The sequence below is a fragment of the Saimiri boliviensis genome, chromosome 6, assembly GCF_048565385.1.
Source record: "Saimiri boliviensis isolate mSaiBol1 chromosome 6, mSaiBol1.pri, whole genome shotgun sequence".
Classification (NCBI taxonomy): Eukaryota; Metazoa; Chordata; class Mammalia; order Primates; family Cebidae; genus Saimiri; species Saimiri boliviensis.
Window position 1 is genome coordinate 123,274,914 of NC_133454.1, and position 23,535 is coordinate 123,298,448.

Here is a 23,535-nt window from a genome sequence, read left to right on the forward strand (position 1 = left end):
GCGTCCCCATCCCACCCATTCTTGTCCCCACCTTGGAGTAGCAACTCAAGAAGCAGCAGGGGCCTTGAGAGAGCAGGCGTGCTGCCCTTCCCTGCGTTTCACTCCACTCCACTGGAGCCAAATCCACTGTCCAGCCCAAGCCCCAGAATGCAGGTGTGAGGCTGCAGAGAAGGAGGGCAGTTCTGGAGGCCTGGGGCTCTTGTCCCGGTCCAAGCCCCAGAATGCAGGTGTGAGGCTGCAGAGAGGGAGGGCAGGTCTGGAGGCCTGGGGCTCTTGTCTCGCTGAGCGGCTCTTCCAAAAATGGGATGACCCTTGAACCTGTAAAGCCCACTCCCCACCTGCTTATCCACATACCGTCTTGTTGTTTTTTTTTTTTTTATTTTATTTCTTTTTTTATTTTGTCTTTTTTTTTGTTTGTTTTTTTAGAAATCTGTCTTTCAGGTTTGCCAGAAGGTAGGCGTTGAGCCCGCTGTGTGTGTGTGTGTCTGTGTCCTGCGTCCTGCCTCCATCACTAACTCCCCTTTCCTGGCTCTTACTCTCCTCCATCTGCTTAACCAAGTCTGTGTGGCCCTCTTCTCTCTGCCATCTTAAAGGGATGAAGACTCCCTCTGAGTGGGCATCGGCACAAGGCCTGCCCTCCATGCCCCCAGTGTGAACAGGCAGGGCTGAGGCCACATTGCCCTACTCTGGGCAAATAGGCTTTTAAAATGAGGGTCCTTCCTTGGGCCCACAGTTACGCCTGTCCTCAAGTAAGGGGAGACCGTCTCAGGGAAGCCTCCCTTTAAGATTGTCTCCTCTCACCCACCCCACCCCCACTCCCCCTCACCCCAGGTTTTGGTCACAAGTGTTGGGATCCTTTTCTGGCTCTTTCCCTGTCATGTGCATGCGCTGTGAGGAAGCTCCAGGGTTACAGGCGCATCTGGGATGGTTTCTCCTTTGTTGTCTTCTGGGCTTCCTGAACTTCAGAGCTGTGTGACCTCTTCCCCATGGCCTATGGGATGGCAGAACTTTGGAGACACTACGGGGACCCTGGGGCCCCAAGGTTTCAGTGGGACTCCTCCAGACCTAAGGAGCTTTTGTCTCACAAATGGAGCACAGCACCCCCTCCTGGCAGCTCCTGCAGACCTAGGCCAACCTCCCCCCGCACCCCCAACACCTCTGCCCCAGCACCTCTGCCACCAGCAGCATCTGGATAAATCAAGCCTCTTCTCCTCTAGGCTGTTTTCTGGAGATACGGCCTGTCCCTTCCAAAGTGCCAGCAGCTGGAACATTCTGGGGCAGGAACCATTCTACCCCAAGCCCTAGCAAAACAGCTGGCAATCTCTGCACCCTTACTATGGGTCTCCCTTCATGGGCCCCATCCTGGCTCTCTCCCTGATGGCCTTATGCTCATCCTCTCTTCAGGCCTCAGGGACCAAACACCAAGCTGAAGACCAGGGGTCAGGTTGAGAGTTCGGGTTCCCGGGTGCTGTCTGCTGAGGCCCTACGCTGGGGCTGGACGCCTGGCAGGCACTGCTGACGGAGGAACTGTCCAGACAGGGTCTTCAGGCTTTCCCCATCCCCTCCTCCTCCCACCCAGCTCTTGACTGCATGGCTGGCTGCTGCCTCAAGGAGCCCAGCAGGGGGCTGCCCCGCAGGGGGTCTGGAGAGAGCAGGGAGGTGCCTTCCTTGCACAGTCGGGCTCCCTGCTCGCAGTGCGCTTGTGTGCACCCCCATGTTGGTTGTGTCTTCCTGTTTATTTCTATGTGCTGCTGCTGCTCTTTCTCCCTCCTCTCACATCCCCCCTCCTCTGCAATCCCCAATTTCCTAGCTCCAGACACCCATCTTTCAGCCAGGAGCTGGAGAAGCCGCTCAGCGGGGCCAGACCTCTTCCCCACCCACCCTCCCAAGGTGTCTGCCCTGCCCCACCCGCCCCCATCCTCCTTGTTTATGAGCAGATGGCCTGGCAGGCCGGCAGGTAGGGGAGTTGAGAAAGGTTGGAGGAGGCGGCCTTTTCCACTCAGCAGCTGGCATTCACCATGCAGACCCAGGCCTGGGCGCTCTGAGCCTCCTGACAGGCCTCTACATGGCCCCGGCCCCTCCCTCACAGAGATCCAAAGCATTGTAGCCCCTTTCCTCCAAAAGGACTGCAGTCCTGAGACCCTAGCGTGTGGCTCCAAAAACCCACTCACACCCACAACCCCTAGAACAGCACATGAGCCCTGGCTGTGGGGGAGCAGCCTCGTGCGGGGCCGTGTGCTCAGTGTGCTCAGCGCGAGTGCGTGTACAGCCACGCCCCCTCCTCCCCCGGAGCAGAGGCTCCTTCTCCCTGGCACCCTGCACAGATCTGGGAGTGTGGGGAGGGACAGGCCCATGTGCTGGGCTCCCTGCTGGAAAGGAATGGTGGAGCCGCCAGTGTGAGGTGCTGCAGAGCCCTGCTGGCCTGCCGGGAGATGGGCAGAGGGCCCTGGGCTCGGGTCCTGCCCACTCACTAGTGGCACCTCCCCAGACCCACTCTCATCTGGGTCTGTGGCGGCGGAAGGAGCGAGAGATCCCAGCACTAAACTATCCCTCGCTCTGTTTCTTGAGGAACCTGAATGAACCTGAAAGCAAAGACCGAGTGGAGACGCTCAGGTGAGAGGGCTGGAGCCAGCACTGGCCCTGCCCGGGCCACCGGGCTTGCCACAAGCCTCCTGCTCCTCTCTTCCTTCTGCCACTTGGCTCTTCCTCCCGTGGTTCTGCCCTGTCCCTACCCTCTGGGGCCTCCCTTTCCTCAGAGAGTTTCCCCTTCCCAAACCCAGTTGCAGGAGTTATGGGCCCTTCTCAGGTCTGGTATATTCTGGAAGTCTGAGTTCTGGGTCGGGTGGTCGGGTCTACAGATTCCTCGCCCTGGACTACTCCCCTCCTCTTCCTCCCCCTGGACTACTCCTCCTCCCCCTCCCCACCCTTCCCCTCCAGCCGGTGCTCCGAGGCTCCTTTCTGGAGAGACAGCCTGTGCTTGCGCTGTTGAGGGCACTGGTGTCTTCCCTGACCCCGCTCCCTGCTCAAGGCTGGCTTCTCCTCCCCTTCGCTGTCCTGAGAGATGGGGATGGAGGACTCCCTTCCTCCGACCCCTCAGGCCGGGCCGCACCTCGCTGCTCCTGCTCCTGCTCCCTCCCGCTCTCCTCTCTGGTCTCGGGCTGTCTGCCAGGGTGGCTCTGTGGGGGTTGGGTGCCGCAGCCCGCCCCCGTGACGCCTGCCTCTGCCCTCTCCACAGACCTCACGTAGTGGGCAGTGGAGGCAACGACAAAGAAAAGGAAGAATTTCGGGAGGCCAAGCCCCGCTCTCTCCGCTTCACGTGGAGTATGAAGACCACGAGCTCCATGGAGCCCAACGAGATGATGCGGGAGATCCGCAAGGTGCTGGACGCGAACAGCTGCCAGAGCGAGCTGCACGAGAAGTACATGCTGCTGTGCATGCACGGCACGCCGGGCCACGAGGACTTCGTGCAGTGGGAGATGGAGGTGTGCAAACTGCCGCGGCTCTCGCTCAACGGGGTTCGATTTAAGCGGATATCGGGCACCTCCATGGCCTTCAAAAACATTGCCTCCAAAATAGCCAACGAGCTGAAGCTTTAACAGGCTGCCAGGAGCGGGGGCGGCGGGGGCGGGCCAGCTGGACGTGCTGCCGGCCGCCGCGCCGCCCCACCCCACCTGGGTGAGACTGCAGCGATGGATTGGTGTGTCTCCCCTGCTGGCACTTCTTCCCTCCCTGGCCCTTCTCAGTTTTCTTTTCCATGTTTGTGGGGGGTGGGAGATGGTTCTCCACACCCCCCACATTCACCCCTGCCCAGAGATTCCCCCTTCCCCTCTCCCCCACTGGAGGCAAAGGAAGGGGAGGGTGGATGGGGGGGCAGGGCTCCCCCTCGGTACTGCGGTTGCACAGAGTATTTCGCCTAAACCAAGAAATTTTTTATTACCAAAAAGAAAAAAGAAAAAAAAAAAAAATCCCAGCGGCCACCTTTCCTCCCTGCCCCATTGGGACAGTCGAGACTGGATCTGTGGGGTTTCCCGGGAGGGTGGCTCAGGGCTGGAACACTCTCAGGCAAGAGTGGTGGAGCTCCCGTCAGGCCCTCCGCCAGGCCCACTGTGGGCTTCTCCCCTCTCCTCCCTCCTTCCCCTCCAAGCAAACCACCAGAGGTGGCCTTCCCCTGACCTCAAGCCCCTGGGCTGGAGGCCTGGGCAGCGGGGCGGGGTGGGCGGGGGGCTGCTCCGGGCTGCTGAGGCTGGAGAGCCAGCTTGAGGCTCCGCCTCCCTCCACACTGTACCCTCTGCCCCTCCTTCCCAGAGCTGGGCATTTCCTTCCACAAGCTGCTGTGGGGACGTGTGTTCCCTCCTCAAAGTCTGTGCCATCTTCTCCCACCCCTCCCGGGTAGAAGGAGGGGCTGACCCCAGGGCTGGGAGTGGGGAGGGGACTGCAGGGCAGATTGGCTCCTCGGTCCCCAGGGGGCCGCTTGGGCTGTTGGTCTCCAGAGCCAGGCTGCTGGGCACTGTGTGATGGGGGAGCCTTTGTCTGAAAGCACAGCCCCCTCACCCTTCCTCTCCCCATTGGCTTCCCCTTCATTGGCATTAATCTGGGCACCAGCTCTCTCCATAGCAGTGACTTCCCTCACCACTCTCATCTCTCAGCTTTGCCTTTTCTTCCTGACACTGTCGCCCCTCCTCTCAGGAGACACTGCCCAGGGCCTCCAGGGCCACCTGGCAGAAGGCTGGGTTGGGCAGCAGGGCCAGGAGCATCTGCCCTCCACCGGGTGGGGGACGGATAGGCAAAGCAACTCCCAGCTTGCTACCCTCAGTGGCCGGCGTGGGCGTGGGCGTGGGCGTGGTTTTGGGCGCTTGGCTGGTGGTGGCCACGGCATCCCTTAATTTATTTCTCTGCTGTTTCTGTTCTTGAGAAATTGGGGGAGGGAGTCCTGTGCAGAGGCTGCCTCTACCCTCACCTGAGTTGTACATTTTTTTTTGTGATGGGTTTTATTTTTTATTTTATTATTTTATTATTATTTTTTTTGATTTATGATGACTCCACCCCTCTTCATCACCCCCCCACCCCACCCCCGCTCCCAGGCCAGGCTCAGCGATTAAGTCGAGCCCTTGCGTCCTAGGAAGGGGCCTAGCCAACCTCAGCCCTCCTGCCCCACACTCCTACTGCGGCTCAGACCAAGGGCTCCCCTCCCTCCCCTCCCCCCTCCTGCCCTATGGAACAGCCCGGGTGCTCTGAGGGGGCCGGGAGGGCATGGCTTGGCTCCCAAAGGGGGTAGGGGCCCGGGGCACCCAGGCAAGGTGGCCCCTCCCCATCTAGCCCCCTCCTCCCCAACCCTGCACTTAGTTTCTCCTCTGGATCAAACACGTAATAAAGAGAATGTTTGGAATCTGAGCTGCCTCCTCCTGTTTCTTCTCCCAGCCAGGCAGGGACCCAGTCCCCTGTGGGCAAGATGTGGCCCAGCCCGCCTGCCTTGCAGGAGAGACTTGATTCCTGTCTGGGGCCAGTGCTGGGTGGGCCCAGCTCCCCACCCACCGTCGGCACAGACAGGAGGCAAAGCCCAGGGCCCTTACACCGAAAGGGAAAGAAAACTCAGTAAGCTTAGGAGGGTTTATTTATTTATTTATTTTTAATTTTTAAAAAATGTTGAAAAATAAATCCACGTCTGCATAAGTTCCCAACCCCCATTTCTCCAAGCTTCTGGAAGGTGGTCCTGGTGGGCACCCTCAGCTCCTCAGCACTTCGCAGCTGGCCCTAAAGACAGAGCTTCCCTTCCAGCCTCTGCTGCTGTAAGGCCCCTCTGCCCACCTCCCCCCTGCAGCCTCCCTCCCCACCTCACCCCAGACTTATTGCTAAAAGAAGGGAAAGAGGAATGAGGACAGCCAGCACACCCAACTGTCCTCTCCCCACCCCCACGCTAAGGTCACTACCCCCCACACAGAAAGGGCAGGGCCCAGAGGCCAAGCCCCAACAGACTAGGAGGCAGCCATTCCAGTCCCAGCCAGGAAGCAAAAGTGCCCTCAGGCCAGCTCAAAGGCCCCTGAGCCCCGGCCATGGCCCCTGGGAGACAGGGCCAGCTGCCAGGAACACATGCAGAACCCACAGGTCCGGGCCGGGCTGTCGGCAGCTCTGGGTCTTGGAAAGACCCGGCAAGAGCCCTAGTCCCTTCTGTCCTCAGCGACACGAGAGATGCCCGGGGATATCCAGCAAACGGGTCCTGGAGCCTGTGGTTGGTGGAGGACCTCAGGGCTCAGAGTGAGGGCGCTGGGGGCTCCAGAGGGGCTCCAATCAGGGTGGGTGGGGGCTGAGGGCCAGGTCGGGCACTGTGGCGGGAGGCAGCCAGAGCGGGGCGGATGAGAGGTGGTGGGGGTTGGTTGGGGGCCAGCCGGGGCTGGAGGAAGCGGCCCTGCTGCAGTGGGGGTGGCTGTCGGAGCAGAGTGGGAGCCGTGGGTAAAGGTGGCCTCAGCAGTGGAGGCGGCTGAGACAGTGAAGTGGGAGGTGGAGGGGGGGGTGGCACAGGGGGCACTGATCGGGGCACAGACGTGGAGACCGATGTAATCTGGACCTGAGGGGAGAAAAAAAGAGTAAGAAGCCAGGTTCTTCCCCGCCTCAACCAAGTCTAAGGACTGAGGTAGCACCTCGCCTCGCCTCTCCTCTCCTCTCTGAGGGTTTTCTCTCATCCCCTTCTCACCTCATCATCTTCCTCTAGGGCTGGGGCTGGCAAGGGAGCCCCTCTCCTAGCCTCCTCCATGGGGACTGGGGCTCCAGGGGCCCCATCCTGCTCAGCCTCCCATTCCTGCAGCACCTCCTCCAGATTGAAGCGGCGCCGGTAGCTCACAAAGAAGGTCTTCACCTGGGTCAGAGTCTTGTTCCCAATCACCTCTGCAATAGCCCCAAAGTCTTTGCCATACCTACGGATGGCTGCAAGGGTCAAAAGGGCAGCAGTGTCAATACCCCTTAGAACTAGTTACTTCCCTGACCCTTTCCCTCTGCCCCACGCTCCTTGGAGGGTGGGGAGATAGATTTCTGCAGTCCTCTCTTCTCACCACAGTTTAACCCACCTTGGACAGCCAAAAGCTGCTCATCCGTGGTCCAGCGGGAGTTGAATTTGGTGTTGGCCTGGAAAGCAAGGAAGACACATATTCTTTAGACTCAAAACTGTGCACAAGGCAGCCTTGCTCCCCAAGCAGTACTCTTTCTGCTCTACCTCTAGAGAGAACCCCTCTTTTGCACCCTAACTTAAGGAGCCGCCATACCTCCGGGGGTCGGAGTGGATCAATGCCGCCCTCCAGGGCTTGGCGCAGGCTGCTGTTCGTCTGCTTCATGCTCTGTACCTGGGAAGGCCAGGAATTGGAGGAACGTCAGACTTCCCATCTCAGGCAGGCCACCATGCCCCTCAGGGCCCTACTTCTGCACAGACAGCAGCACCACTGTCCCTGCACAACTACCGAGTAGGGAGTTCTCCCCTTTCTGCAGACCAGGTTTTATTTATTTTATTTTATTTTATTTTATTTTATTTTTGAGGCGGAGTCTCGTTCTGTTGCCCAAGCTAGAATGCAATGGCAGAATCTTGGCTCACTGCAACCTCTGCCTCCCAGGTTAAAGCGATTCTCCTGCCTCAGCCTCCTGAGTAGCTGGGACTACAGGCGCACGCCACCACGCCCCACTAATTTTTGTATTTTTAGTAGAGATGGGGTTTCACCACGTTGGCCAGGCCGGTCTCGAACTCTGGACCTCGGGTGATCCGCCCGCCTTGGCCTCCCAAAGTGTGAGCCACCGTACCTGGCCTGCAGACCATTTTTTTTTTTTTTTTTTTTTTTTTTTTGAGACGGAGTTTCGCTCTTGTTACCCACGCTGGAGTGCAATGGCGCGATCTCAGCTCACCGCAACCTCCGCCTCCTGGGTTCAGGCAATTCTCCTGCCTCAGCCTCCCGAGTAGCTGGGATTACAGGCACGCGCCACCATGCTCAGCTAATTTTTTGTATTTTTAGTAGAGACGGGGTTTCACCACGTTGACCAGGATGGTCTCGATCTCTCGACCTCGTGATCCACCCGCCTCGGCCTCCCAAAGTGCTGGGATTACAGGCTTGAGCCACCGCGCCCGGCCCAAACCAGTTTTTAAAAGAGGGCCCGAAAAGAATGCCCATTACCCAGAGTCTCAGAGGATGGGGCTCAGCCCCTGAATCATCTCCCTTACACCTTGGCTGTCCCCAGAGTTCAGTTCCCAGGTGCCAAATGCCCCCTCTGCATAGCCCCTTAGTTTCCCAGGCCCCTACCTGGCGTTTGAGGGAGATGAGTTGAGAGTCAAGACCTCGAAGTGTGAGGTTGGCAAGGTCCGGGCTTCCTGACACTGCCGTGAGGCCCTCAGGACTCAGGTACATGCCCTTGGGTGGGCGACGCCGGGTTCGCAAAGGGTGGTGGCGGTACTGAGACACTTGGACCTCCTTCTTCCCAGGGCCTGGGCGTGCATTCAGGGGCCGAGAGGGCAGAGGCTGCCAGTGAAAGGAGAAGCGGGTAGGTGGTCCAGAGCCCGAGAGAGACGAGGGCAGGCAGGGCCTGAAGGTTCCGGGAGCTCACCTCTCTCTTGGGGTCTCCAGCATCAGGCTCTCCCTCACTCACACCTCCTCGACCCTCTTCGAGCTCATCACTGCTGACACAGGGGCCAGGGAGGGAATGAGGCAGGTGCCAGGAGCTGTGCCTGGCCCCCTGCCCCGTGCTTGCTCCTGCCCCCACCTGTCTTCTCTGTCCTTTCGGCCCCCCAGCCGCCGGGCCTGTCTGTCCATCACGCTAGTTCGGCTGCGAGTCTTCTTCCAAGAGTAGTAGTATTTCACCAGGCTGGGAATCAACTTGTCGGGCAGCTGGAGGAGAAAACGCCAAAAGCTGGGGCCCACCCAAGACTCTGGGCCCCAGGTAAGCTCTTCGGAAAGGAGGGGCTGAGGCGAGCCAGGGAGTGGGAGCGGAAGGGCTTTACCATCTGCTGGATCCGCTGGAAGCACTTTCCGTGGAAGCCAAAGGCCTGTTCAAACAGCACCTTGTCCTCTACTGTCCACTCGTCAGGGAACGGAGTGAAGTTGGCCAGGTCAGCCAGTGACTTCTCCACATCGTGCTTATGCCACAGGAGCATGCCCAGTGCCTGGCCCGGGACAAGGGGCAGTTCAGGCTTAGCTGCCCCCAGCACATTCCGCCCCACTCCCAAGTCCCTGGGCACCATGGCTAACCTGCTCTATGTTGTAGCCATGCTTCTCCTTGGCCATCGCAATGTACTTGTCAACTGCAGGGGCAGGAGGGGCAGGCTCTTGGAGAAGGGGGTTATAGCTCCTAACCCAGGCCTGTCCAGAAAAGGACCACCCCCCATCGGCCAGGTCCCTCAACACCAGCCCCAGGGCAAGGGTGGGACCCACACACGCCTCAGCCTCCAGCCCCTTCTGAGGAAGAGTGGCCTGGAACTGGGATGAACCCAAGCCCCCACCTCCCAGAGCTGTGCCCACTCACGCTTGGCATCTGACACACAGTGGTTGGGTGACCACACCAACATCCCCTTCAGCTCCTTGTTGCTGTAGCGTGCAGGGCTCTCTGAAAGGCCGAGGAGCAGGAGGGAAGACGCTCAGATCAGCCTGGTGGCACAAGCCTGGACCCATGCCAGAGGGTAGCAGAGGAGTGGGGCCTGGGCGGTGAGGCCCAGAAGGGAAGGAGGGGCAGAGACCCAGACAGGAAGGCAGGGCAGGAAAGCTAACCATGCCACAGGGCCACCCACCCCTGCCAGCCTGTCCTTCCAGGGGGAGCCAGCCAAGGGTGCCCCAGGTGGGGCTTCAGGCCAAGCCCCAGGCCTCCACCCCTACCCCACTTCACAGCCTGTCCTGCCACTCACCAGGCTTGCACTCCGGAATTACGGCCTGGTAATTGGTTCCAACGCGGATCATGCTGTCTGTGGAGCCAGGGGGAGGCAGTCAGGACTCCAGGGAGGGCAGGCGGGAGGGAGGATGTGGCGGGGGAGCTGGCTGGCCTGGAGTTCTCCTTCCTGACCACCCAAGGCCCCACCTTCCAGCAGGCTCACTTTTCCCTGATTGTCCCCCTCATTTACCTGCAGCCACAGAAGGGGCTGGCAGAGGAAAAGACCCTCTCCAGCCATGGCCACTGGGGCTGGAGGGTGGACAAGAGGACAGTTTTAGAGCCCAGGCCAAGCAGAGTGCTTTGTTCCGGCTGGGGGAGGGGAGAGGGGGTTGGAGGGCAGCCCCTGGACCTGGACCACAGCCCTGCAAGGACCCCAAGGCTCCTCCCCACCGCAGGAGCCTCAGCTCCGTGTGGAGGTGTCTCTCCAGCCTCTGCTCCAGCCAGACCTCAGTCCCCTGCAAGGTGGCAAGGTATGAGGGACCCACTCTGTGCAAGGGAGGGATGCCTCGGTCCCTGAGGGGCTGAGGGCAGGGCAGGGGCCGGCAGGACGCCTCCACAGCAGCTAGGGGCCCAGGTTCCAGACTGGCTGTGCCGGCAGCCTGGGCTAGGGGGAGAAGCAAGGCAGAGGCTTCAGTCCCGGAGAGGCAGGAGCCATTGGGGTATCAGGCTCGTGGTCTGCAGCTCCTCCCACTCCCGCCCCACTCCGCTCCCTCCAGGCCGGCGCGCCTTTAACCCTAGGCCACCGGGCTCACCGTGCGAGTGCTCCTCCTCGCTGCTGTCATCCTCCGAGTGAGGCTGTCCGCCGTTGGGCACCGTCTTGGCCCGCTGCGGGACAGGATCCCGGAGCCCGCGCTCGGCTTCTCCATCACCGAGGGCATTACCCCGCCCAGCTGCCCCGGGGGGCGCGGGAGCCTTGGGAGAGCGACAGTGGTTGCGGCACTCGCCCCGAGTGCCGTGCCCGGCCCGGCCTGGAGAGGTCGCCACTGAGGTTAGGAGAGGCAGGAGGTCAGCGTGGCTAGGGTCCAGCGGGGTGGGAGCCCACCGGGCAGCCCCACGGCGCTCTCTGCGACCCCAGGAGCCAGGGCGTCAGAAAAGTTTGCAGAAGTGGGGGACGCAAGGGATGAGCGCAAGGTCCGGTGCGGCTGAGGCGCGACTGCTCTGTACGCCCCTTAGGATTGGGGTTCTCCTGAAGAAGTCGGGACCCCCTGTCCTCCGGGCGCCCAGGAATCCCACCGCCCACCTGCCCACGCCGTTCAGCGACCGGGCGCTGCAGCGCAATCTGCGCCCCCCACGGGCTCTGCGCCTCTCGGCTGCGCCCGGGATGCCCCAGTCCTCGGGCGGGGACCCGTGTCCCAAGCAGACCCCTGTCCGCGACGGCAGCCGGCTGGGGCCCCGGCGGCGGCGGCGGCGGCGGCGGCGGCGGGACGGCGCGCACAGCGCGCGGCACTGGGCAGAGTTGCCGGGAGGCGGGCGGAGCGCAGCCGCGGGCGCCGCCTCGCACCCTCCCCGGCGCGCTCGCTCTCCCCGCCGCGCTCGGGCTGCCGCTCGCTCGCTCGCCCGCTCTCCGCCGCCGCTCACTCCTCGCGCACACAATGAAGCTGCTGGCAGGGAAGTAGTGCCGGCTGCGGCCTCAGCACCCCTCCCCCAGCCGATGCCTCCGCCAGCTGAACATCTGGCCCTGGGGTGGGAGGGAGGGCCCGGGGGGCGGGGCCTAGGGACCGGGGCCAGACCTCCAGGGGGTGGGATCAGGACCCTGGAGGGCCGCGCGTCCCGCTGCGGGGGCTCCCCTCGCATCCCTGGGCTCCCAGACTTGCCCCTGGGGGAGACCCCACTGCCCCCCAGGAGTAGCCAGGGGTCAGCCCCACCCACGCACACACCGGCACCACACACCAGTGGGCTCGGGTTACTGCCGCCTGCCCCGGGGGCCCTGGGGCCGACTGCCCGCCCGCCCGGGTGGAGCCCAGCTTTTCCTTCCATTTCTCTTCCTGCCAAGGAACTCCCCGCCCCCCCTTCCGCAGGGGGGACCCCCCTTCATGAGCCCTTGGGGGCCAGAACGGATGGGAGGCTGGACAGGCAAGAAATGAATTCCTCCAAGAGCTACCCGGCCAGAGCTTGGCTTCTGGTGTGGATTCGTGGGTCCCCAAGGGTCGCCCCAATTCCCTTTAACTGCTGCAGCGTGCACCCCAAAACAGTGGTAGCAAGGACTGAGGGATGGGGAGTGGGAGGTGTAGGGGAAAGTCTGGGCTGCAGGGGAGGGAAGAGCTGGGTCTCCTCCCCACTGGGTTCACTGTCACCCCAGCTGGAAGCAGCATCCCCCTCCCCCCGGACAAGCACGGGCAGAGTGACAGACAGGGAAGCGGGTAGAGCGGCACAGACGGAGATGGGGGAGGGGGTGGGCAGAGACTTTCAAAGCCAGACCCAGCCACCCTGCCAGGCACACAAAGAGCCAGCGCACACACCGGCGGCGGCTCCGAGCCTGCGAGCTGCGCCCGTGCCCGTCCCCGCCGCCCTGGGCACGTGCTGCCGCGCACACAAGCCGAAGCCCCCGCCCGCCGCCCCTCCCACCCGGAGCCCCAGGCTCCTGGACACACCTCCACCCGGGCACACCCCGCTGTGCCCAGACTGAGCCGAGTCCGCACCCGCGCCCTCCTTTCCCTTCCCTTCCTCGGCCACTCTGTAATCAGATTCCTAAATTTAGAAGCAGCCCAGGGCCCAGCCAGGATCCCTGCCCCCACCCGCTGCCTGCGGCAGAGCGGCCGGGGTCCTGCGGTCGGGCCACGACCCGGCTGGGGCCAGTTGTTCCTGGGGGCTACCGCGGACAGCCAGGGAAAGCCAGGCTAGACCCCACCCGGCTGCTGCGCTGTCGAGCCACATGGGGCCACCCAGCCAGCGGCCACGTTGCCCGCCACACCTCGGGCCAGGGCTATGGGGCCTTTTTCCTCCTCTTAAATCATGGATTGGGCACCAAGCCCCAGGGTGGGGAGGTCTGGACAAAGGAGGAGAATGAATGGACCTAGGGCCGGTCTTAGCTGAGGGGTCTGCTCCAAGGCGAAGAGTCTTCCCAGGCCCACTCCTCCTGAGTGGCAGGGCACCATCTCTGTCCCCAGCACCTCCACCCTTCAGGGAGGTTCTCATCTTGGGCCTCTCCTGCCTGGCAGACGACCATTGCTGCACACCAGCCTCTCCTACCGTTCTGTCTTCCATCTTGCCCCCGCCTCCTATTAGGCAGGGCCTCAGTTGAATCCCCCACCCCCCTTGCCTCCTTTCCAGACTCAAACCTGGGGACCCGGGCCCGGCCTCCTGCCCCCACCTCCAGGCTCACCATCCTGCTTATTTCTTGCCTCCTTCCTTCAGGGCTGCCCCGGGTACCCCTAGTCTCTCTAGCAGGGATTGCCAGCCACTGACTTCCCTCCGGGCTCAGCACCCCTCTTCCCCGCCCCCTGAGAACCTCGTGCTCTTCATTTCTCGCTAGAGCTAGGCACTCTGGGCCAAAGGAAGACTCTGCTCTAGAGGTGGAGACAGGGAGGGGAGGTTTATTCCTTGGGGCGGTGTTTGGGGAGTCCGTAGGCCCTGATGCAATGAGGCTTCTGCCTAGGAGGTGGGCCAAGACACAGGAAGTGTGTCCTTGGAGCTTTGGGGCGACTGTGGGGGCCACGGTGTCCAGAGGGAAGGCGAATTCCTAGTGAACAGCCCCCTCATCGAGGGGCGAGGGTTCAGGGTTAGGAGGGGGAGGGGCAAGGCCCCACCCCTCCCACCTGCTACAGCGGCCCCCTCCCCAGCTGGCCCCCTCTTTTGTGCGAAGCCACACAAAGGACAAGGGGCCCCGGCCGGCCTGGCCATCTGCTCCCAGCAGCCTGAAGGCTCTTAAAGAGACAGCACCCCCTCCCTGCCGCCCCAGGCCTGCAGGGCGGGGCTGTGCCACCGGATCCGGGCTCCGAGGTATCCCAGATCCCACCCACCTTTCCCTGGCTCCACTTGCCCCCAGGTCAGAAATCGTCCTCTCCTAGGCCTGGGGCACAGAGGTGCCACGTGGCCAGGAGCATGGGGGTGTGGGAGGGGAGGGAAGGAGAGGCAGCCCGGGGACCAGCCCCTCCTCTCCTGCAGCCTGAGGCAGCGGAAGGGGCCCGGGAAGCTGGGCGGCGCGGCCGAGCACCCAGGCCCTCACTCCCCCAGCCACCTCCGAGCTTGGTGGGAACCAGAGGCCTCCTGGGAATGCCCTCCCCACCGTTTTCGCTGATGAGCTCGGGCTCACCCTTCCACTGGAAGCGACAGCGCCTTCTTCCCGAGGGCTGCAGGCCAGGACGCAGGACGCATCCCGCGCCTGGCAGCAGGCTGATCAGGGCACATTGATTTCCTGCATTGTTCCAGATGAGGAAACCAAAGCCTTGCACAGCCCCTCCACAGGCCTCTGCCAGAAGCTGCATCCCTTGCCTGGCCCAGAAGAGGCTCCTCACCCCTCCTCTGGTCCCCAGGGAAGCCTGCCCTGGCCAGGCCGAGTCCCTCTCTGCGCCCTCACCACACACCACACAGCTCAGAGACACACGTCTACATGATGCCTTTGGTGGTTTCCTTCCCTGTCTCCGGCTGGGCTGTGACCCCATGAGGGCAGGGGCTCTTTCTCCTGTGTTCTCAGGACCTGGCCTACAGTAGGCACTCAGTGTTTGCTGAATGAATAAGTGACAGGAACCTTTTGCATTCCCTGGGCTCCTCTGCGCTTTGCCTGCTGGGTTTCTCGCCTCCTCCCTCCTCAAGGTGAGGCCGAAGGGACAAAGGTTGAGCAGGGATGCTGGGAGGGAAAAGGAGGGTGACCTTGGGCCAGCCGCCCGGCCTCCGCTCACCGCTTCCTCCTCCCACAGGCGGGGGCAGCTCCAGCCAATCCCGAGCCCCGCCAGCCCTGCCAGACAGACTGGGACTGTCCCTCGCTCCGGCCCTAAAGCCTGGCCGCTGTGGTGTGGTGCCTGGGACCCTGGCCAGGCCCTCAGCGGCCACAGCCAAGGGGCTAAACTTGGGGAGGGAGGGAGGCGGTGGGAGGGCCCAGGGGTCGGGGAGGGAGTGTGATGGGATCCGAGCCAAAACCTGGCTGAGCAATTAGGGGGCCAGGGGGAGGTGCTCCCATCGACTAGGGGCCTGGGGGGAGGTGACCCTGGGGAAATGGAGGAGGTGGGCTAGAGTGGAAAGACCACACAGCTCCCTCTGGGGCCCCCACCCTCTCAGTCCTGCCCAGACAGGAATTCGGTTCCTCCCTCCCCTGCCACCCACTGAGGCCCTGGGCAGGCTGTGTGGCCGAGTGCTGCCCTCCCCTTCTCTGGCCCCTGTCGGTGACCCCCCTGGCTGAGCCAGCACTCCTTCCCCTACCTACCTCCCCCATCCCCAGGGTTGTGAAGAAGCTGAGAGAAGTAACAGAGGTGGCAACCTGGCACTTGGCACCACCCGGCATGGTGGCTGCACAAGGAGGGGGCAGGAGGGGTCAAGAAGGCACATGTGGGAGTGGCACAGGGGTGGGGGGTAGTATGCAGCAGACCAGGCTCGGGGTCAGCAAGGAGGCTCCAGGCTTCTGACACCCATGGGGAGGAAATCTGACTCCCTGAGCAAATCCCACTTCCCTGGGTAAAGTTAAGCAAGACCTCAGGTCGAGATGAGAGGGGGCAGGAGCTCCCCAATGCTGTGAGGCAGAGCCTGCTTAATTTCTCTGGAAACTGGGATTGGGGGGGGGCGGCCTCCCCTTGCCCTCACCTGGACAACAGCTGCGCCCTCTGGCGGTGACAGCATGGACCAAGGGGGTCCCACCTCCATCTGGGCACAAATGTCCTCCCAGAGAGGCAGAGCCTGGCACCCTGGGCAGCCCATGCTCCTGGGGAAGAGCCTGGATCATGGTCACCCTGGGCCATTGGAATCATTGAGCCTTAAATCTGCCTCCAGCAAGCCCTGCCCCAGAACCACCCATCACCTTCCAGAGCAGTCAGGTGGAGCAGAGGGCCCTAGAGAAGTGGCAGGAGCTTAGACATACAGTGAGTCCAGGTTTTGCTTCTTGCTTGCTATGTGGCTTTAGGTGGGTTACTTGTCTTCTCTGAGCCTCAGTCCTCCATCTCTAAATGGGAATGATGATCCTGACCTCATTGACTGTTAGGAGGATCCAAGGACCTCTCACATGGAATGCAACCACAATATCAGTGCTGATTTCCATCGGAAGGCATGCTCCCTTCCTGAGCACTCCCTCTGCCCATGGCTCACTGCTCCATGAGGCAGCCCATGCCCAGTGGGCCAGCTCGAGGCCAGCCCCACCTTGAGCTCCTGGGTCTAACCTCTGGAGCAAGAACCTTCTCCATGACAATGGACACTTCACATCTCGACTATGGTTTGAACGTTTCCCACAAAGTTCATGTGTTGGAAACTTCATCCCTAATACAACAGTGTTAAGAGGTGGGACATTTTGGCTTGAGGCACTGCCCTCAGGAATGGATTAATGCCATTATCTCAGGAGTGGATTCGTTATTGAGAGAGTGGGTTCTTGATAAAGGATGAGTTTGGCCCCCTAATCTCCACCCTGAACATAAGCTCCTTCTGCCATGTGGGGATACAGCAAGAAGGCCCTCACCAGATAACAGTACCATGCTCTTGGACCTTCCAGCCTCCTGAACTGTGAGCCAAATAAACTTTGTTTGTAGACTACCTAGTCTTGAGTATTCTGTTATAGCAACAGAATATACTTAGGAAATGGACTGATACAACCAGGCGCGATGGCTCACGCCTGTAATCCCAGCACTTTGGGAGGCCAGGGTGGGTGGATCACAAGATCAAGAGATCGAGACCATCCTGGTCAATGTGGTGAAACCCCGTCTCTACTAAAAATACGAAAAATTAGCTGGGCATGGTGGCACGTGCCTGTTAATCCCAGCTACTCAGGAGGCTGAGGCAGGAGAATTGCCTGAACCCAGGAGGCGGAGGTTGCGGTGAGCCGAGATCACGCCATTGCACTCCAGCCTGGGTAACAAGAGCGAAACTCCGCCTCAAAAAAAAAAAAAAAAAAAAGAAAAAGAAAAGAAAATGGACTGATATTCCCTTTAGACATGTCAGCACTTCCAGATACCTGCCTTCAATCTGACATCTCTAATCCATTATACACTATACACATATACACATATAACTTAATACAAATTCTTTTTTTTTTTTTTTTTTTGAGACTGAGTCTTGCTCTGTTGCCCAGGGTAGAATGCAGTGGCGTGATCTCGGCTCATTGCAACCTCTGCCTCTCAGGTTCAAGTGATTCTTTTGCCTCAACCTCCCGAGTAGCTGTGATTACAGATATGCGCCACCATGCCTGGCTAATTTTTGTGTTTTTTATAGAGATGGAGTTTCGCCACTTTGGTCAGGCGGGTCTAGAACTCCTGACCTCGAGTGATCCACCTGCCTCGGCTCCCCAGATGCTGGGATTACAGGTGTGAGACACCATACCTGGCCACTGAATACAAATTCTTTTTATTTTTTTAAGGCAGAGTCTCACATCACTAGCGCAATCTTGGCTCACCGCAACCTCCGTCTCCCCAGTTCAAGCGATTCTCCTGCCTCAGTCTCCCAAGTAGCTGAGATTACAGATGCCCGATTTCATGCCCAGCTAATTTTTGTATTTTTAGTAGAGACGGGGTTTCATCATTTTGGTCAGACTGGTCTCAAACTCCTGACCTTGTGATTTGCCTGCCTTGGCCTCCCAAAGTGCTAGAATTACAGGCATGAGCCACCGCATCTGGCTACAATTTTTTTTTTTTTTTTTTGAGACAGAGTCTTGCTCTATCGCCAGGCTGGAGTGCAGCAGCTCACTGCAACTTCCGTTTTCCGGTTTCAAGCAATTCTCCTGCCTCAGCCTCCCGAGTAGCTGGGATTACAGGCACCCACCACCATGCCCGGCTAATTTTTTGTGTTTTTAGTATAGACAGGGTTTCACCATGTTGGCCAGGATGGTCTCAATCTCTTGACCTCGTGATCTGCCCGCCTTGGCCTCCCAAAGTGCTGGGATCATAGGCGTAAGCCACTGCACCCAGCCTGCAAATTCTTAAATACGGCTTTGATTATGTTCCATTCCTGCTGAATAGCCTTCCATGGCTCCCTATTGCCTTCCAGGCAAAGGTCTCACAGCCTAGTACTGCAGGGCTTTTTATCCCACGCAAGATCCAGCCAAAGAGGTCTGCTCACCATTCTCTGAGCCTCGCCTGGTGCTCCGGATGCTCCACCCACCCTGCAAACCCTGGTCTGGCCCACACATCATGCCCCATGTCCAGCCCTTCCCTCAGGGCTGCTGGGTCCTGCAGGTGAGCTCTGCTCTGCCAGAGCACCTCCAGGGATCCCAGCTCAGCAGTGAGTACCCTTCCTGCTCGGCCCGCCATCTCCCCTGAGCCCTCCCACCACTCCACCCGCCATATGGCTCTTAGCATGTGACCTCGCCTCCCACTTCCAAAGAGAACGGAGGCCATCTGGGAGGAACCCCCTCCCAGTAACATAGATGGACCTTCCCCCTCAAGGCCAACCTCACTCCCAGGCTTCACATCACCCCCAGCGCTGGCCCCATCACACACAGACCCCAGTCCCAGTCCTGAGCACCCTGATTTCTATTTTCCTCTCCTTACTCATGTTCGTCTTTCCCCTCATCACATGAACCTGCTTCAGTCCATTCATCGGAAAACACACACACACCCCTGCACCTCAGTACCCCATGCCCACCCTTCCTCCATCCCTTATTCACCTTACTTACCCTTTCAGCTAACAGTATCACCGCCTCAAAAAAAAAAAAAAAAAAAAGTGCTTCTTAAAAGAGATGTTCACACCCCTCCATCCTTGTCCTCACCTCCCACTCACTCCCCAGCTCCACCACTCCACAGAAACCGTTCCTCCAAGGTCACCAGTGACTTTGCTAACTCTAAACCCAAAGGACCTTTGTGGGTATGAGCTCACTCCATCTGTGGGCAGACAGGACCACCTCTAGCTCCAGGACATGAGCTCCTCCCTGGCCCCCCTCCTGGCTGGACTTCAAACCCTTCATGTGGGTCCTTTGGGCTAGATCCACTCCCTCAATTCCCCAGACTCAGATATCAAAGCCTGGGTTGTGAGTAACCCCCTTTATCCCCAGCCCAGACCCCTGACCCCAGGCTCTGAACCCCTATATCCCCCCACCTGCCTTCCTGACTCAGCATCACTTGCTGTCTCCCAAGTCTGTCCAAAACTAACATAGAATCTTCACCAGTCTTTACCATTATATTCCCAGCCTGCCCCTTCCCTATGCCTCTTCCATTTAATTAATTATTTATTTATTTATTTATTTATTTATTATTTTTTTTTTTGAGACAGAGTTTCCCTCTTGTTACCCAGGCTGGAGTGCAATGGCACGATCTCGGCTCACCGCAACCTCCGCCTCCTGGGTTCAGGCAATTCTCCTGCCTCAGCCTCCTGAGTAGCTGGGATTACAGGCATATGCCACCATGCCCAGCTAATGTTTTGTATTTTTAGTAGAGACGGGGTTTCACCATGTTGATCAGGATGGTCTCGATCTCCTGACCTCGTGATCCACCTGCCTCGGCCTCCCAAAGTGCTGGGATTACAGGCTTGAGCCACCGCGCCCGGCCTTATTTATGTATTTTTGAGACAGAGTTTCACTCTTGCTGCCAAGGCTGGAATGCAACGGCATGATCTGGGCTCATCACAACCTCTACCTCCCAGGTTCAAGCAATTCTCTTGCCTCAGCCTCCCAAGTAGCTGGGACTACAGGCATACGCCACCACGCCCAGCTAATTTTGTATTTTTAGTAGAGATGGGGTTTCTCCATGTTGTTCAGTCTGGTCTCGAACTCCTGACCTTTGGTGATCCACCCACCTCAGCCTCCCAAAGTCCTGGGATTACGGGCATGAGCCAACGCACTCGGCCTATTTTATTTTATTTTTTTGAGATGGAGTTTCACTCTTGTTGCCCAGACTGGAGTCCAGTGACACAATCTGGGCTCACCATAACCTCTGCCTCCCAGGTTCAAGCAATTCTGTCTCAGTCTCCTGAGTAGCTGGGATTACAGGTGCGCCCACCATGTCCAGCTAATTTTTGTATTTTTAGTAGAGACAGGGTTTCACCATGCTGGCCAGGCTGGTCTCGTACTCCTGACCTCTGGTGATCTGCTCACCTCAGCCTCCCAAAGTACTGGGATTACGGGCCCCTATCCCGCTCCCCATCCGGATCCAAAGTCAAAACCTGGGAGTGGGCCGGGTGCGGTGGCTCAAGTCTGTAATCCCAGCACTTTGGGAGGCCGAGGCGGGTGGATCACGAGGTCAAGAGATCGAGACCATCCTGGTCAACATGGTGAAACCGCGTCTCTACTAAAAATACAAAAAAAAAATTAGCTGGGCATGGTGGCGCATGCCTGTAATCCCAGCTACTCAGGAGGCTGAGGCAGGAGAATTGCCTGAACCCAGGAGGCGGAGGTTGTGGTGAGCCGAGATTGTTCCATTGCACTCCAGCCTGGGTAACAAGAGTGAAACTCTGCCAAAAAAAAAAAAAAAAAAAAAAAAAACCTGGGAGTGTTCCTCCACTCTTCCTTCTCCTTTACTTCCTGATCCATCAGTCTCCAGCTCTTGTCAAGTCCCCTCTCCCGCTGTGCCTCCTGGGTCTCATCCTATTCCTGAAAGAGTCTGCCCACTGGCCTCTCTGCCTCCTCTCTTGCTTTCCTCTAATCCAGGCGTCCCAAAACTACAAACTACCCCCGCTGCACTTCAGGAAGGGGCACCTCTTTCATTGGTGGTCAGTGAGAGGAGCACAGTATGTGGCAGCCCTCCAACGGTCTGAGGGACAGTGAACTGGCCCCCTGTGTAAAAAGTTTGGGGATGCTTGCTTTTTTTTTTTTTTTTTTTGAGAAGGAGTTTCGCTCTTGTTACCCAGGCTGGAGTGCAATGGCACGATCTCGGCTCACCGCAACCTCCGCCTCCTGGGTTCAGGCAATTCTCCTGCCTCAGCCTCCTGAGGAGCTGGGATTACAGGCACGTGCCACCATGCCCAGCTAATTTTTTGTATTTTTAGTAGAGACGGGGTTTCACCATGTTGACCAGGTTGGTCTCGATCTCTCGACCTTGTGATCCACCCGCCTCGGCCTCCCAAAGTGCTGGGATTACAGGCTTGAGCCACCGCGCCCGGCGAATCTGTTCTTTATTTGACAGCCAGGGTGATTTTTCTTTTTTATTTTTTGAGATACAGTCTCCCTATAATGCCCAAGCTGGTCTTGGACTCCTCTGGACTCAAGCTGCCCTCCTGTCTCAGCCTCCTGAGTAGCTGTGATTACAGGCGCATGCTACCATGCCCAGCCAGGGTGATCTTTCTAAAACCCAATCTGATCAAGTCAATCCTCTGCTTCGCATTATCCTTGGATTAAGTTCAAGCTCCTTAGCACAACTTATCTCCTTCAAAATCTGGTCCCCTGACATCCATTCCCCTTCCCCTTTTTTGTTTGGAGATCCATGTGGTGCTGTGGGGTTTACCCCCACGCCAATGCCAGCCTTTCCCAAGGCCCTGGATACCATGAATGCTTCAGAAGTGAACTAGAAACCAAAGCTGGTCCAATCGACATGTTGTAAATATAAGACAAAGACCAGGAAACTGAGCACAGGAGTGTTGGCTGCCGTCTTTGATCTTCGGGGAAAGCGATGGATCTATGGACAATACCATGAGGAGATGGAAAAGGCCACCCAAGGCCAGGTGCAATGATTCACACTGTAATCCCAGCCCTTTGGGAGGCAGAGGTGGGTGAATTGCTTGAAGCTATGAGTTCAGGATCACCCTGGGCAACATGGCAAAACCCCTGTCTCTACAAAAATAAATAAATAAATAAATAAATAAATAAATAGATTTAAAAAATTGCCGGGCACGGTGGCTCAAGCCTGTAATCCCAGCACTTTGGGAGGCCGAGGTGGGTGGATCACGAGGTCAAGAGATCGAGACCATCCTGGTCAACATGGTGAAACCCCGTCTCTACTAAAAATACAAAAAATTAGCTGGGCATGGTGGCACGTGCCTGTAATCCCAGCTACTCAGGAGGCTGAGACAGGAGAATTGCCTGAACCCAGGAGGCGGAGGTTGCGGTGAGCCGAGATCGCGCCACTGCACTCCAGCCTGGGCAACAGGGTAAGACCCTGTCTCAAAAAAAAGAAAAGATGGGAGTCAGAGGCATGCTTGAAACTGGAGGTGGAGGAGAAAAAGCCACCCAACCACGCTCACCTGAAGCCCCTGGACCTCTAACCCTTTTATTTTCATTTTATTTTATCATTTCTTTTCTTTTCTTTTTTTTTTTTTTTTTTTTTTTTTTTGAGACGGAGTTTCGCTCTTGTTACCCAGGTTGGGGTGCAATGGCGCGATCTTGGCTCACCGCAACCTCCACCTCCTGGGTTCAGGCAATTCTCCTGCCTCAGCCTCCTGAGTAGCTGGGATTACAGGCATGTGCCACCATGCCCAGCTAATTTTTTGTATTTTTAGTAGAGACGGGGTTTCACCATGTTGACCAGGATGGTCTCGATCTCTCGACCTCGTGATCCACCCGCCTCGGCCTCCCAAAGTGCTGGGATTACAGGCTTGAGCCACCGCGCCCGGCCATTTTATTTTCTCGAGATGGAGTCTTGTTCTGTCACCCAGGCTGGAGGGCAGCAGCTCACTGCAACCTCTGCCTCCCGGGTTCAAGTGAGTCTCCTGTCTCAACCTCCCAAGCAGCTGGGACTACAGGGGCGTGCCATCATGCCTGGCTATTTTTTTTGTATTTTTAGTGGAGATGGGGTTTCACTATGTTAGCCAGGATGGTCTCGATCTCCTGACCTTGTGATCCACCTGCCTTGGCCTCCCAAAGTGCTGAGATTACAGGTCTGAGCCACCTTGCCCAGCCTTTATTTTATTTTATTTTATTTTTTTATTTTTATTTTTTTTGAGACAGAGTGTCGCTCTTGTTACCCAGGCTGGAGTGCAATGGCGCGATCTCGGCTCACCGCAACCTCTGCCTCCTGGGTTCAAGCAATTCTCCTGCCTCAGCCTCCTGAGTAGCTGGGACTACAGGCACGCACCACCATGCCCAGCTAATTTTTTGTATTTTTGGTAGAGACGGGGTTTCACCACGTTGACCAGGATGGTCTCGATCTCTCGACCTCGTGATCCACCAGCTTCGGCCTCCCAAAGTGCTGGGATTACAGGCTTGAGCCACCGCACCCGGCGTCTTTATTTTATTTTTGAAACAGAGTTTCTCTCTTCTCTCCCAGGCTGGAGTGCAATAGCCCAATCTGGGATTATAGGCGCATGCCACCTTGCCTGGCTAATTTTTTTGTTGTTGTTTGTTGGGGTTTTTGAGATAGAGTCTCGCTCTGTCGCCCGGGCAGCTGGAGTGCAGTGGTGTGATCTCAGTTCACTGCAACCTCCGCCTCCGGGGTGCAAGGAATTCTCCTGCCTCAGCCTCCCCAGTAGTTGGGACTACATGTATGCGCCACCACACCAGGCTAATTTTTGTATTAGGATGGTCTTGGTCTCTTGACCTCGTGATCCGCCTGCCGTAGCCTCCCTAAGTGCTGGGATTACAGGCATGAGCCACCTCGACCAGCCTTTTTTTGTATTTTTAGTAGAGATGGGGCTTCACCATGTTGCCAGGCTGGT

The 23,535-nt window shown here is 58.4% G+C and overlaps 2 protein-coding genes across 12 annotated transcripts in view; one reads left to right on the forward strand and one right to left on the reverse strand.

Moving 5' to 3' along the window:
* The window catches only part of MARK2 (microtubule affinity regulating kinase 2), a 73,858-nt gene extending 68,467 nt beyond the window's left edge, over positions 1 to 5,391 (forward strand). For 5 of the 11 annotated variants that reach the window (XM_010348209.3, XM_010348216.3, XM_010348210.3 and 2 more), the window contains 3 exons: positions 427 to 453; positions 2,569 to 2,613; positions 3,236 to 5,391. In XM_010348209.3, coding sequence (XP_010346511.1) covers positions 427 to 453; positions 2,569 to 2,613; positions 3,236 to 3,596 — 433 coding nt within the window. In that variant the 3' untranslated portion in view covers positions 3,597 to 5,391. The remainder of the gene's footprint in view (positions 1 to 426; positions 454 to 2,568; positions 2,614 to 3,235) is intronic. The other 6 variants (XM_010348211.3, XM_010348212.3, XM_010348219.3 and 3 more) reach the window with 2 other exon arrangements.
* A 765-nt stretch (positions 5,392 to 6,156) lies between these two features.
* RCOR2 (REST corepressor 2) lies at positions 6,157 to 11,491 on the reverse strand. Its single transcript, XM_003937634.4, is given in 13 exon segments — positions 6,157 to 6,562; positions 6,689 to 6,918; positions 7,059 to 7,116; positions 7,254 to 7,331; positions 8,274 to 8,489; positions 8,575 to 8,644; positions 8,731 to 8,855; positions 8,969 to 9,130; positions 9,216 to 9,268; positions 9,490 to 9,570; positions 9,866 to 9,922; positions 10,641 to 10,715; positions 10,718 to 11,491. Coding segments are annotated over 13 exon segments (1,569 nt in total). The 5' UTR covers positions 10,767 to 11,491; the 3' UTR covers positions 6,157 to 6,247.
* Between the last annotated feature and the right edge of the window lie 12,044 nt (positions 11,492 to 23,535).